At 38.7% G+C, this 14,833-nt stretch overlaps 1 protein-coding gene across 6 annotated transcripts in view; it reads left to right on the top strand.

Moving 5' to 3' along the window:
* HEATR5B (HEAT repeat containing 5B) overlaps nt 1-14,833 on the top strand; it is a 99,634-nt gene that overhangs the window by 65,365 nt on the left and 19,436 nt on the right. For all 6 annotated transcript variants that reach the window (XM_042246275.1, XM_060412259.1, XM_042246276.1 and 3 more), the window contains exon 27: nt 8,805-8,984. In XM_042246275.1, the coding sequence (XP_042102209.1) occupies nt 8,805-8,984 (180 nt within the window). The remainder of the gene's footprint in view (nt 1-8,804; nt 8,985-14,833) is intronic.

Here is a 14,833-nt window from a genome sequence, read left to right on the forward strand (position 1 = left end):
AGGAATACAACCCATTAACCCAATTGAATATCTAGATGCTCTGAAAACCTGAAGCTTTTTCATAATTAATTTGGTAACAAAACCTGAGCTGACTGTATTGACTCAGCCCTGACATGAAGTTGAGTGCGATGATAGTATTGATTTATCTCAATTAGTGTGATTCGTAGTACATTTCTTTTGTGTTTTTTTGGGGGGTGTTAGTTCTAAAAGGTCTTGTAGGTCTTCATAAAACCGTTCAACTTCAGTTTCTTCAGTGTTACTGGTTGGGGCATAGACTTGGATAACTGTGATATTGAATGGTTTGCCTTGGAGACGAACAGAGATCATTCTGTTGTTTTTGAGATTGCATCCAAGTACTGCATTTCGGACTCTTTTGTTGACCATGATGGCTACTCCATTTCTTCTGAGGGATTCCTGCCTGCAGTAGTAGATATAATGGTCATCTGAGTTAAATTCACCCATTCCAGTCCATTTCAGTTTGCTGATTCCTAGAATGTCGACGTTCACCATTGCCACCTCTTGTTTGGACACTTCCAATTTGCCTTGATTCATGGACCTGACATTCCAGGTTCCTATGCAATATTGCTCTTTACAGCATCGGATCTTGCTTCTATCACCAGTCGTATCCAGAACTGGGTATTGTTTTTGTTTTGGCTCCATCCCTTCATTCTTTCTGGAGTTATTTCTCCACTGATCTCCAGTAGCATACTGGGAACCTAATGACCTGGGGAGTTCCTCTTTTGGTATCATATCATTTTGCCTTTTCCTACTTTTCATGGGGTTCTCAAGGCAAGGATACTGAAGTGGCTTGCCATTCCCTTCTCCTGTGGAATGCAAAAGTAGGAAGTCAAGAAACACCTGGAGTAACAGGCAAATTTGGCCTTGGAATGTGGAATGAAGCAGGGCAAAGACTAATAGAGTTTTGCCAAGAAAATGCACTGGTCATAGCAAACACCCTCTTCCAACAACACAAGAGAAGACTCTACACATGGACATCAACAGATGGTCAACACCGAAATCAGATTGATTATATTCTTTGCAGCCAAAGATGGAGAAGCTCTATACAGTCAACAAAAACAAGACCAGGAGCTGACTGTGGCTCAGATCATGAACTCCTTATTACCAAATTCAGACTCAAATTGAAGAAAGTAGGGAAAACCGCTAGACCATTCAGGTATGACCTAAATCAAATCCCTTATGATTATACAGTGGAAGTGAGAAATAGATTTAAGGGCCTAGATCTGATAGATAGAGTGCCTGATGAACTATGGAATGAGGTTCGTGACATTGTACAGGAGACAGGGATCAAGACCATCCCCATGAAACAGAAATGCAAAAAAGCAAAATGGCTGTCTGGGGAGGCCTTACAAATAGCTGTGAAAAGAAGAGAGGCAAAAAGCAAAGGAGAAAAGGAAAAATATAAGCATCTAAATGCAGAATTCCAAAGAATAGCAAGAAGAGATAAGAAAGCCTTCTTCAGCGATCAATGCAAAGAAATAGAGGAAAAGAACAGAATGGGAAAGACTAGAGATCTCTTTAAGAAAATTAGAGATACCAAGGGAACATTTCATGCAAAGATGGGCTCAATAAAAGACAGAAATGGTATGGACCTAACAAGCAGAAATTAAGAAGAGGTGGCAAGAATACACGGAAGAACTGTACAAAAAACATCTTCACAACCCAGATAATCATGATGATGTGATCACTCATCTGGAGCCAGACATCTTGGAATGTGAAGTCAAGTGGGCCTTAGAAAGCATCACTACGAACAAAGCTAGTGGAGGTGATGGAATCCCAGTTGAGCTATTTCAGATCCTGAAAGATGATGCTGTGAAAGTGCTGCACTCAAGATGCCAGCACATTTGGAAAACTCAGCAGTGGCCACAGGACTGGAAAAGGTCGGTTTTCATTCCAATTCCAAAGAAAGGCAATGCAAAATAATGCTCAAACTACTGCACAATTGCACTCATCTCACATGCTAGTAAAGTAATGCTCAAAATTCTCCAAGCCAGGCTTCAGCAATATGTGAACTGTGAACTCCCTGATGTTCAAGCTGGTTTTAGAAAAGGCAGAGGAACCAGAGATCAAATTGCCAAAATCCACTGGATCATGGAAAAAGCAAGAGAGTTCCAGAAAAACATCTATTTCTGCTATATTGACTATGCCAAAGCCTTTGACTGTGTGGATCACAATAAACTGTGGAAAATTCTGAAAGAGATGGGAGTACCAGACCACCTAACCTGCTTCTTGAGAAATCTGTATGCAGGTCAGGAAGCAACAGTTAGAACTAGACATGGAACAGCAGACTGGTTCCAAATAGGAAAAGGAGTACGTCAAGGCTGTATATTGTCATCCTGCTTCTTTAACTTCAATGCAGAGTACATCATGAGAAACGCTGGACTGGAAGAAACACAAGCTGGAATCAAGATTGCCAGGAGAAATATCAATAACCTCAGATATGCAGATGATACCACCCTTATGGCAGAAAGTGAAGAGGAGCTAAAAAGCCTCTTGATGAAAGTGAAAGTGGAGAGTGAAAAAGTTGGCTTAAAGCTCAACATTCAGAAAACGAAGATCATGGTATGAGGTCCCATCATTTCATGGGAAATAGATGGGGAAAAAGTAGAAACAGTGTCAGACTTTATTTTTTTGGGCTCCCAAATCACTGCAGATGGTGACTGCAGCCATGAAGTTAAAAGATGCTTACTCCTTAGAAGAAAAGTTATGACCAACCTCGATAGTATATTCAAAAGCAGAGAGATTACTTTGCTGACTAAGGTCCGTCTAGTCAAGGCTATGGTTTTCCCAGTGGTCGTGTATGGATGTGAGAGTTGGACTGTGAAGAAGGCTGAGCGCCGAAGAATTGATGCTTTTGAACTGTGGTGTTGGAGAAGACTCTTGAGAGTCCCTTGGACTGGAAGGAGATCCAACCAGTCCGTTCTGAAGGAGATCAACCCTGGGATTTCTTTGGAAGGAATGATGCTAAAGCTGCAACTCCAGTACTTTGGCCACCTCATGCAAAGAGTTGACTCATTGGAAAAGACTGTGATGCTGGGAGGGATTGGGGGCAGGAGGAGAAGGGGATGTCAGAGGATGAGGTGGCTGGATGGCATCACGGACTTGATGGATGCGAGTCTGAGTGAACCCCAGGAGTTGGTGATGGACAGGGAGGCCTGGCGTGCTGCGATTCATGGGGTCGCAAGGAGTCAGACACGACTGAGCGACTGAACTGAACTGTACGTTTCATTCTGGAAGTATCTTTGTGTTAATTATGGGATACTGCTACATATCTTGCTTAATCCCTTAATTAAGTTCATGTACCTTATTACCCTTTAGGGTATAACATTGTGAATTGTGCAACATATTACCTAAGGATTTCAGGTGAGAAAGTGAGGACATATACCTGTTGAGTGAAGTGGGCACTGTCAGACATCTTCTCTCATGCAGTAGGTTGTCTTTCTGTTTTGTTGCTGGTCTCCTTTGCTATGCAAAAGCTTTTAAGTTTAATTAGGTCCCATTTGTTTATTTTTGCTATATTTCTTTTGCTTTATGAGGTAGATCCAAAAAAATTATTGCTGCAGTTGATGTCAAAGAGTATTCTGCCTGTATTTTCCTCTAGGACTTTTATAGTAACAGGTCTTACATTTAAGTCTTTAATCCATTTTGAGTATATTTCTGTTCAGTTCAGTTCAGTTGCTCAGTCGTGTCTGACTCTTTGCAACCCCATGGACTGGTTGGATCTCCTTGCAGTCCAAGGGACTCTCAAGAGTCTTTTCGAACACCACAGTTCAAAAGCATCAATTCTTCAGCACTCAGCTTTCTTTATAGTCCAACTCTCACATCCATACCTGACTACTGGAAAAACCATAGCTTTGACTAGATGGACCTTTATTGGCAAAGTAATATCTCTGCTTTTTAATATGCTGTCTAGGTTGGTCATAGCTGTTTTTCCAAGGATCAAATGTCTTTTAATTTCATGGCTGCAGGTACTGTCTGCAGTAATTTTGGAACTGCAAAAAATAAAGTCTCTCACTGCTTCCATTGTTTCCCCATCCATTTGCCATGAAGTGATGGGACCGGATGCCATGATCTTTGTTTATTGAATGTTGAATTTTAAGCTAGCTTTTTCACTCTCCTCTTTCACTTTCATTGGGAGGCTCTTTAGTTCTTCTTCGCTTTCTGCCATAAGGGTGGTATCATCTGCATATCTGAGGTTATTGATAATTCTCCGGGCAGTCTTGATTCCAGCTCGTGCTTCATCCAACCTGGCATTTTGCATGATGTATTCTGCATGTCAATTAAATAAACAGGGTGTCAGTATACAGCCTTGACGTACTCCTTTTCTGATTTGGAACCAGTCTGTTGTTCCATGTCCAGTTCTAACTGCTGCTTCTTGACTCGCACAAGGTTATTTTTTTGTATATGTTATTTTTGTATATGGTGTTAAAGGATGTTCTGATTTCATTCTTCTACATCTAGCTGTCCAGTTTTCCTAGCACCACTTACCGAAGAGACTGTCTCTTCTCCATTATATATTCTTGCCCCCTTTATCATCGATTAATTGACCATAAGTGTGGCTTATTTATGGGCTCTCTGTTCTGTTCCATTGATCTTTGTGTCAGTTTTTGGGGCAAATCTATACTATTTTGATGACTGTAGCTTTGTAGAATAGTCTGAAGTCAGGGAGTGTGATTCTTCCAGTACTCTTTTTCTTTGTCAAGTTTGTTTTAGCTATTCAGGATCTTTTGTGTTTCCATATAAATTTTTTAATTTTTTGTTCTAGTTCTGTGAAGAATGTCACTGGTATTTTGATAGGGAGTGCATTGAATTTGTATATTGCTTTGAATAGTATAGTAATATTAACAATATTAATTCTTCCAAACCAGGAACACGGTATATCATGCCATCTGTTTGTATCATCTTCCGTTTCTTTCATCATTGTCTTACAGTTTTCCAAGTACAGGTCTTTTACCTCCTCATGTAGGTTTATTCCTAGGTATTTTATTCTTTTTGATGCAGTGGTCAATGAGTTGTTTTCAGTTTCTCTTTCTGATAGTTCTTTGTTAGTATATAGAAATGCAACAAATTTCTGTATGTTAATTTTCTTTCCTGCAACTTTACTGAATTCACTGATGAGCTGTAGTAGTTTCCTGGTAGCATATTTAGAATCTTCTATTGCTGTGGCTAGGCCTTCCAAAACTATGTTCAATAAAAATGGCAAGAGTAGATATACGTGTCTTGTTCCTAATCTTACAGGAAATTCTTTTACCTTTCGCTGTTGAATATGATGCTACCTGTGAGTTTGTCATATATGACCTTTTTAAGTTGAGGCTCCTCCTGTGTTGGAACACAGTTGTTCCTACTGTGTTCACTTTCTGGAGAGTTTTTTTTTTTTTAATCACAAATGGATTTTGAACTTTATCAAAAGTTTTTTCTGTTATCTATTGAGACGATCACATAGTTTTTATTCTTCATTTGTTAATGTGTATCACACTGATTGAGTTGTAGATATTGAAGAACCCTTGTTATCCCTGGGATGAATCCCGCTTGATGATGGTGTATGACCCTTTTAATGTGTTGTTGGATTTGGCTTGATAATATTTTGTTGAGGATTTTTACATTTACATTCATCAGTTACATTGACCTGTAATTTTCTTTTTTTTGTGGTATATTTGGCTGGTTTTGGTTTCAGGGTGATGCTGGTCTCATGGAATGAGTATGGAAATGACAGATTTTTAGTCAGGTTGTTTCCATTGAAAAATACTGATTTGAGGACTTCCTTGGCAGTCTGGTGGTTAAGATTCCACACTTCCAGTGCAGGGGGCACAGGGTTGATCCCTGGTCTGGGAACTAAGATCTCATATGCTATGTGGTATGGCCAAAAAAAAAGGTACAGATTTTAAAAGCTAATAACTTAGAACTCATACACAAAACAAATGGTAGACAACCTATTGAATGCGAGAAAATAATTGCAAATGCCGCTGCTGTTGCTGCTAAGTTGCTTCAGTCGTTTCCGACTCTGTGTGACCCCATCGACGGCAGCCCACCAGGCTATTCCGTCCCTGGGATTCTCCAGGCAGGAACACTGGAGTGGGCTGCCATTTCCTTCTCCAATGCATGCATGCTTGCTAAGTCGCTTCAGTTGTGTCTGACTCTGTGCGACTCTATGGACAGCAGCCCACCAGGCTCCTCTGTCCACAGGATTCTCTAGGCAAGAATATTGGAATGGGTTGCCATTTCCTTTTCCATTTACAAATGATATGACCAATAAGAGGTTAATATCCAAAATATATAAATAGTTCATGCAACTCAACATCAAAACAAACAACCGGATTAAAAACTGGATGGAAATACTGACTAGACATTTTTGCAGAGAGAAAAAGCAGATGGCCAATAGGCACATAAAAAGATGCTCACCATCACTTATTAGAGAAATGAAAATCAAAGCCACAACTAGGTATCACCTGACACCGGTCAGAATGACTGTCATAAAAAAGAAAAATACAAAAATAGCAAACATTGGTGAAGATGTGGCGAAAAGGGAACCCTCATACACTGTTGGTGAGAATGTAAATTGGTGCAACCAGTGTGGAAAACACATTTGTCAAAAAATTTAAAATAGAATTACCTTGTGACCCAATTCAGTTTATATCTGAAAAGAACAAAAATACTAATCTGAAAAGAGTCATGCACCTCAGTGTTCCTAACAGCATTATTTACAGTTGTCAAGATTTGGAAGCAGTCTGAAGGTGGAATGCTACTCAGCCATAAAAAAGAGTGAGATTTTGCCATTTGCAGCAACATGGATGGACTTGGAGGGCTTTATGCTAACTGAAAAAACTCAGAGAAAGACATACACTGTATGCTGTCATTTATATGTAGAATCTAAAAAATATAACAAACTAGTGAACGTAACAAAAAAAAAAAACGGACTATAGACACAGAACAAACTAGTAGTTACCAGTGGGGAGAGGGAAGGGGCAATTGTGGGGTAGGGGCAAAATAAAAACTGTAGTAATTAGGAGATAATATGAAGTCATAGGTGAAAATTGTGAAGCACAGTAGAATTTAAAGACTTTCATTTAATTTAAAAAAGAGTTGGCACTATCAGGCAGCCCCTTCGTTCTTGACATTCTTCCTTTGTTTTCAGTATCACCACACTTGCCTATTTTCCTATTGCTTTTCTGGCATTTTCTTCTCAATTTCTTTCATTGTTTATTTTTACTCTGTCTCTCCCTTAAGTTTGATTATTTTTCCTGTGTTCTATCCTTATGGATCAATCCTTATCCTTTTTTTTTTAATACCTGTCCTTGAACAAAATTACCTAGCGCTTTAGCGATCACTTTTGCCTGGAGAATTCCTAAATCTACTTAGTTACCTTTGTCTTTGCTCCTGAAATCCAGACCCAAGTTTCCAACTGCCCACGAACTCAGCATGTCATAATTTAGTTCATAGTCAAAATCATGCTGCTCTGAAACTTCTCATCTCTACCATACTTCTCTGTATTCTTAAATAGTGGTATCACCTATCTTCCATTCATCCAAGGTAGAAGCTTTGACAATCAAAATTTGGTAATCATCACCTCTCACTGTTTACATGTCCCTGCTTTCACCCCCTTAAAGTACGTAATTAGGTTTCAAACTTTGTGATTTCTACTTCCAAGTTATTTTCAGATGCCTCTCCCTGTCATTTGATTCCATACCTTCTCTGTCCAGTGGTGTTACAATAGTCATGTAGCTGAATGCAGTGCTTACTATCTAAACACATGTTTTCCTGTGTTTATTGATAGTATTTGAGCAGTTTTCCTAAGGCACAATTCTAATAATATTCCCCTACTTGAAAGCCTTAGAAACTCATAATTGCCTGCAGAAAAAGTTTGCTGAATTCAGTTCACATGGAATTTAAATTGGACTGTAACCTAATCCTAGTTAACTTTCCTAATCTTTTTTCTTTCTCCACCAAACTCCTCTCTGTCTGTATACACAAAACTTCCTGATATCTAAATATTCCCATTTCTTGTGCTAGAATTAATTTCTTCTTTCTCTCTTTTTAAGTGTAGTATGACAGTCATAAAACATTCTTATGTGTTCATTTAATCTGTGCTTACTTACCTGAGGAGAGGGACTAGATTTTTTTTCCCTTTACTTTTTTGTTTCTTTTAAACTTCTCTGTATAGCTCAGAATAACCTTTTGACTATAGTAAACAGAAATGTTGAATTAAAGAATTATTTGTGACAGAACTGATTTGGGTGCAGATTTTTTTCTGTTAAAATTTTTGGGAATTTAGATAGTGGAAACATGGTGAGTAAATATTGTTTTGTTTTCTACAGGAGTATAATAAGTTCCATACTTGCTATTGATTTTTTATTAAAAAAAAAAAGCATACCATTGAAGGATTTTGTTTTGTTCATTGGTTTTGTTCTGTATTTGTACCCCCTAGGAAAAAAATCCGGAGAAGGCAGTGGCACCCCACTCCAGCACTCTTGCCTGGAAAATCCCATGGATGGGGTCGCTAAGAGTCGGACACGACTGAGCGACTTAACTTCCACTTTTCACTTTCATGCACTGGAGAAGGAAATGGCAACCCACTCCAGTGTTCTTGCCTGGAGAATCCTAGGGACGGGGGAGCCTGGTGGGCTGCTGTCTATGGGGTCACACAGAGTCGGACACAACTGAAACGACTGAAGCGACTTAGCAGCAGCAGCAGGAAAAAAATCATATTAACACCAGCCTTTTATATGTTTAAACTTAACTTTTTAATATAAAAATAAGAGTTCTTTTTTTTTCCTCCCCCCTTTGGCTAGGTGTGTAGTACATGGATCGGAAGTGGAGTTGTCAGTGATCTCAGTGATCTCCGTCGAGTACACAATCTGCTTGTTTCTTCACTGGACAAAGTTCAGGCCGGAAAAGGATCTTCCAGCCAACTGTACCGAGAGAGTGCTACAACCATGGAAAAACTGGCTGTTCTCAAAGCATGGGCAGAGGTAACGGCAGCCTATTGTTTTTAATTGTTTCTCCATCCATGAGAAAATATTCCTTTCTCCAATAGGTAAAAAAATTTTGTTTGGTTTTTGGTTTTTTTTAAGCTGACCTTTGGTATAGAGTGCTTTAAAAAATTTTGCTATTTGCTTTCTCGCTGAAATACATATATATTTATGTCTCAAAAGAGCTCATATTGAACCTTTGAAAATTAGTATTTTTAATTAGTGTTTTTTTAATTTATTTATTTTAATTGGAGGCTAATTACTTTACAATTTTGTGGTGGTTTTAGCCATACGTTGACATGAATCAGTTTAAAAACATCTATATTGAAGAAGAGCTCTTCTTACTTCCTATGGAAAAATTAAGTGGGGAAAACCTACAAATAATAAAAAAAATAGAAAAAATTGTGCTAAGAATCTTTTATTTGATTAAATTTTGGGAGACTTGCTGCCACTCATTGATTAGGCTATAGGAGTTTATTTTGTTGTTGTGTATTTTGTTTTTTTTTAACATCTGTTTTTACCTCTTTTTATGCCCACAATATTTTTAAAAATAATGATGCTGTTTTAATTTCACTTTTCTAAATCCCTTCTGCTAGTTACTTTCAAATTCTTATCCTTTGTATGTGGGTATTTCAAGTATCTCTTTATTCCTTCCTCTGCCAACCCAGTATCTTACTTCCCTATTTCCATGGTTATCAGCAGCCTGTGGCCACCCCGCAGGCAATTGCTGGCTCAAAGCATACAACACCCAGATGATACAGTTTAGATAAAGGACCTCTGGGGTTTTGTGGATTTTTTTGTCACAGAAGAAAAAGAAGGGAAAATTAGAGCAATAAGATATTGTAGAAATTAGTTTTCTTTCTGTTTTTTATATCAAGTTGTTTTCGTAGAGTATCCCTGAGTGTTCATTTATTTTCACCCTGCTGCCATCTTTTGTCTTAGACAAGTAAAATAACATTTGCATTGATAAAATGTTTGTTCTTACTGATAAGATCTTATCAAATTAATGCAAATGTATAATTTTAAGTGGAAAGTAGTGTTAGAAAGATACTTATAATGAGATTGCTTTCTCACTTTGAGATTCACAGAAATTCTTTGTTATTTTCACATATCTAATTTTTAGCTAAAAGTTAACTGTAGAAATTACATTCCAAATGATTGAATGATTTTTATTTTTAAAAAATCTTTCAAAATTGTCAATTCTCCAGCCCCATTCAGTAATTTCCCAAACATAGAAACAGTTATGTAATTAGATAAGACCATTTGCCAGTTAGCTGGTTCTCTGCTGACTTGCATGCATGTGCTTGATTTACCTACTAGGTAGTCTGGCACAGTTCAATATAAAAAGCTTTAAATGTAGAATCACAGACCCTACAGCAAGTTCTGTCTCTATAATTCACCATCTTTTGTATTTTGATCAAGTGAGTTGATCTCTCAGATACTCAAGTTTCTTTATCATAACATGGAAGCACAATAATATTTTCTACAGTGACATGTATTTAAAAAACCAAGCATTGTAACAGGCACTGAATAGAAAATAAATAATTAGTTTTAACAAATTAGATGAAAACTTCATATAACTAATTTATTAACGCACATTTTTGTTTGAAACTCTTTTCTTATTTTGGGGTAACTTGGTTCTATAATTAAATAATTTACACTTCAGCCCTCAGCCTATAATATTGTCAAGTAAATCTTTTCCTTGCTTGACTTCCTTCCTTCATCTTTTTACCTCAAAGGCCCAACATATTCTAGATTTCTCTGTTCAAGATCTATCTTTGCTTCCACTTTATACTCAGAAAATAGAGGATGTTAGTTTTCCAGCTCCTCCGGTTGTTACCTTCAGGTCTTGAGATCTATGTGAGTTGATAACTGTCCTTCTACTTGTGTGACCGTGGGTGAATTATTTACCTGCTTCTCTAAACCTGATTTCTCAGCTCTAAAGCGTGGATAATAATTACGCACATAGAATTACACTGTGAAGTAAATGAGACTTCATTGTGAAGCAACAAGGACTTTTTTCAATAACTACCTTAATTATATGCTCAGTGAATGTTGCCTGCTGTTATTAGTATAATTATTATTATTATCTTAAAGTTTTCCTCTAATCTAGGATTCCCTTTTCTCGATTTTCTTTCCCACTGTGATTCATTCAACAAAGTGTTAAATGAACATTAGCTCTGTGCCAGAGCGGTTGATAATACAGTAGTGCACAAGCCAGATGTTCTGCACTTCCTGAGGAAAGCAAACTAGTGGACCAGTAGGTGTGGCACCCCACTCCAGTGCTCTTGCCTGGAAAATCCCAGGGACGGAGGAGCCTGGTGGGCCGCAGTCCATGGGGTCGCTAAGAGTCGGATACGACTGAGCGACTTCACTTTCACTTTTCACTTTCATACATTGGAGAAGGAAATGGCACCCCACTCCAGTACTCTTGCCTGGAAAATCCCAGGGACGGGGGAGCCTGGTGGGCCGCAGTCCATGGGGTCGCTAAGAGTCGGACACGACTGAGCGACTTCACTTTCACTTTTCACTTTCATGCTTTGGAGAAGGAAATGGCAACCCACTCCAGTGTTCTTGCCTGGAAAATCCCAGGGACGGGGGAGCCTGGTGGGCTGCCATCTATGGGGTCACACAGAGTCGGACACGACTAAAGCGACTTAGCAGCAGCACAGGAAACGTACAGACTGTTGTAAACACATAGCAGAGGCACCAAAGTCTGCGGGTTCAGAGGAGGCTTCCTGGAAAGAGCAACACTTAAGCTGGGGCCTGGAGCATGAGAGCAGATGTTAGTAAGCAGGAGTCTGAGGAGGAGACTGTTTCAAGCTAAGTGCATTCAGTTTTCCCCCACTTCTGTATCTCTCCATCTCCCTCTGCATGTTCTTCCTCCCTCCTTCCCTCCCTGTTCCCCAACTCAGCTTCCTCTTCCGCTCACTCTCCTCTTCACGTCCTTGAGTGTTGAGTCACCCACTTCTCAATCCCCTGCAATCTAGGTTTACTCTCACCACTCCACTGAAATTACCAAAGTTCCAAATGATACAATTCCCTAAATCACTGGACGCTTCAGTCTGTCTGACTTAGCCTTTCTACAGCTTTTGACATTGTCTTCTCTGGAAACTCTGTTTTCCTTGGCTTCCTGACCCTACTCCCTTGCTTCTCCTGTTATGTTTTCATTGTTCGTTCTTAGCATCACCTGCTGGCTACTCTTTGCCTGCCTGCCCTTTAAATGTTGATATTTTTCTTTTCATTTTTCTTGCTCTTCATGCTTTATGGGTAACCACATCTACACCCACACCCTGTAGCTTTTCAGTTCAGTTCAGTTCAGTCGCTCAGTCGTGTCCAACTCTGCGACCCCATGAATCGCAGCACGCCAGGCTTCCCTGTCCATCACCAACTCCCGGAGTTCACTCAGACTCGCATCTGTCGAGTCAGTGATGCCATCCAGCCATCTCATCCTCTGTCGTCCCCTTCTCCTCCTGCCCCCAATCCCTCCCAGCATCAGAGTCTTTTCCAACGAGTCAACTCTTCTCAAAGAGTGTCCAAAGTACTGGAATTTGAGCTTTAGCATCATTCCCTCCAAAGAAATCCCGGGGCTGATCTCCTTTAGAGTGGACTATTTGGATCTCCTTGCAGTCACATGTGTATGAAATATTCTAAATCTCCTTTCCTACTCAGACCTCCTTTCTAAATTCCAGTCCCATACTTTTAGCTATTTATTAGAGACATGTAGTAAGTACTGTAGTATTTACTACTGAAAAACATCTGCATGTAACTGGACCCACACAGTTCAAACCTATGTTGTTTAGGGGTCAACATAGTATAGCCAAACACTTTTCTAAAACCACACCCATTGGTTTACCAGTTTATCCTAAGGAATATCGAGAATATACCCAGATTCTGTTGTGAGGATGTTTGTTGTGATGTTGTTTATCATTCTAAAGAAAAGGAAATATATATATTTCTTGATCCAGAGATGATGGTGTTAAATGAATAGAAAATTGAGTTAAAAATTATAGACAAACACCCGTGGTGGATTCATGTCAATGTATGGCAAAACCAATGCAGTATTGTAAAGTAAAATAAAGTAAAAATAAAAATTAAAAAAAAAATTATAGACAAACATATTATTGTTTAAAAGACTGTGAATATGTATATACAACGTGTCTAGCATGTTAACAGTATTACATCTGGGTAGTAGGATTGTGTCTGGCTTTATTTACTTCATTTTACTTGTGCATCTGATTTTTCTATATTTCTTGTGTACCTTCTCGTAAGAAAAATAAACCTCCAATTTTTTACAAAAACGAGTCAAAAAATATATTTTTATATTGCAAGTAGCAATGTAAAATATATGCCCCTTTTAAAAAGCGTTTGACAGTGTCTGTTCAGAGCCATGGAAGTATTTATAATCACTGACCCAGTCATTCCATTTCTGGGATTTTATCCTAGGGAAGAATATTCAAACTATGAAAAAAGAGAGAAGTTGACAAAAATGTTTGTTTGGAACATTCATAATGTGAAAAACTGAACACCTTTGTCGTTGAAAACTGTGCCTCATCTTCTAAGATTCCCGGGGCTGAAAAGAATTTAAAAAAATATAAAATGTCAGCTACAGGAAAACGATTAGGTGTATAATGTCTTTTATTACCACTATTAAAAATGATAGTTATGAAGCCTAGTATTTATATGGAAATCCTTTTATAAACAGTTAAGATTAAATACAAGATTCTCTGTACAACAAAATTACAGCTTAGTTGAAATGTGAAAATCTGGAAATTAGGATTGTGAGTAATTTTATTAACTCATTTTAAAACTTTTTATGGTGTACTTTAAAATTTTTATTTATTTATTTATGGCTATGCTGAGTCTTCATCGCTGCCCAAGCTGTTTTCCCATTGCAGCGAATGGGGCCTGCTCTCCAGCTGTGGAGCGTGGGCTTCTCATCGCAGGGGTTTCTCTGGTTGTGGAGCACAGGCTGTAGCGTGTGCAGGCTTCAGTAGTTGTGGGCACGGGCTTGGTTGCTCCGTGGCATGTGGAATCTTTCCAGACCAGGGATTGAACTAGTGCCTCCTGCTTTAACAGGTGGATTCTTTCCACTGAGCCACCAGGGAGGCCCACAGTATAATTTTTTAAATAAAAGTTGAGGAAAAATACATACATCTGACCTTTGAATCGTGCATTGACTCCACTTCCCCATTACCAACAGAGTGAAATCTTCAGTTTCTTCTGCCTTGTGTTCTATGCTCAGTCTAGTACCAAACTGGGAATTTCCTTAGAACGCCGTGCCGTTTCCTACCTCTTGTGCTCTTGCTCTTGATACTCTGTCTGCCTCGAATCCCTACTTCCATCTTTGCCTGTCAACAGGTGAACTTTTGTCTTTGAACTGTGTCTTGCCTTTTCATACTCCATTAAGTTTCTTTATCTTTGGTGCTCCCTGTGATTCATTCATTACACAAACCACGAGTGTTCGTTAGGTGCCAGGCAGTGGATGTGGTCACAGCTCATAGTGAGATGGGAAGATGGGTCATTTAAAACAAATTTTAAAAAATGTCCCTTCTCTCATCTCTTTTTTTCATCCCTTCTCTCATCTCTTCTATCATTGTATCAGTCTGTGAGTTCATGGCAGTGAAAACCGCATGTGATTTGTCTTTGTTGCCTCAGATCCAAGCACAATAGCAAATACAAGGCAAGAGTAGGTACCTAAGAAGAATTTGATGAGTGAATGGCTGAGTATACTTACAGTGTTTATTGAGAGAGACATTTTCTTAAAATATCAACATTATAATAAATCTAAGTGAAGAAAGCAAGCTTAAAACCACTAAAAAATATGAATATGATATGTTTATAACTTG

Source organism: Ovis aries, chromosome 3, assembly GCF_016772045.2.
Source record: "Ovis aries strain OAR_USU_Benz2616 breed Rambouillet chromosome 3, ARS-UI_Ramb_v3.0, whole genome shotgun sequence".
NCBI lineage: Eukaryota > Metazoa > Chordata > Mammalia > Artiodactyla > Bovidae > Ovis > Ovis aries.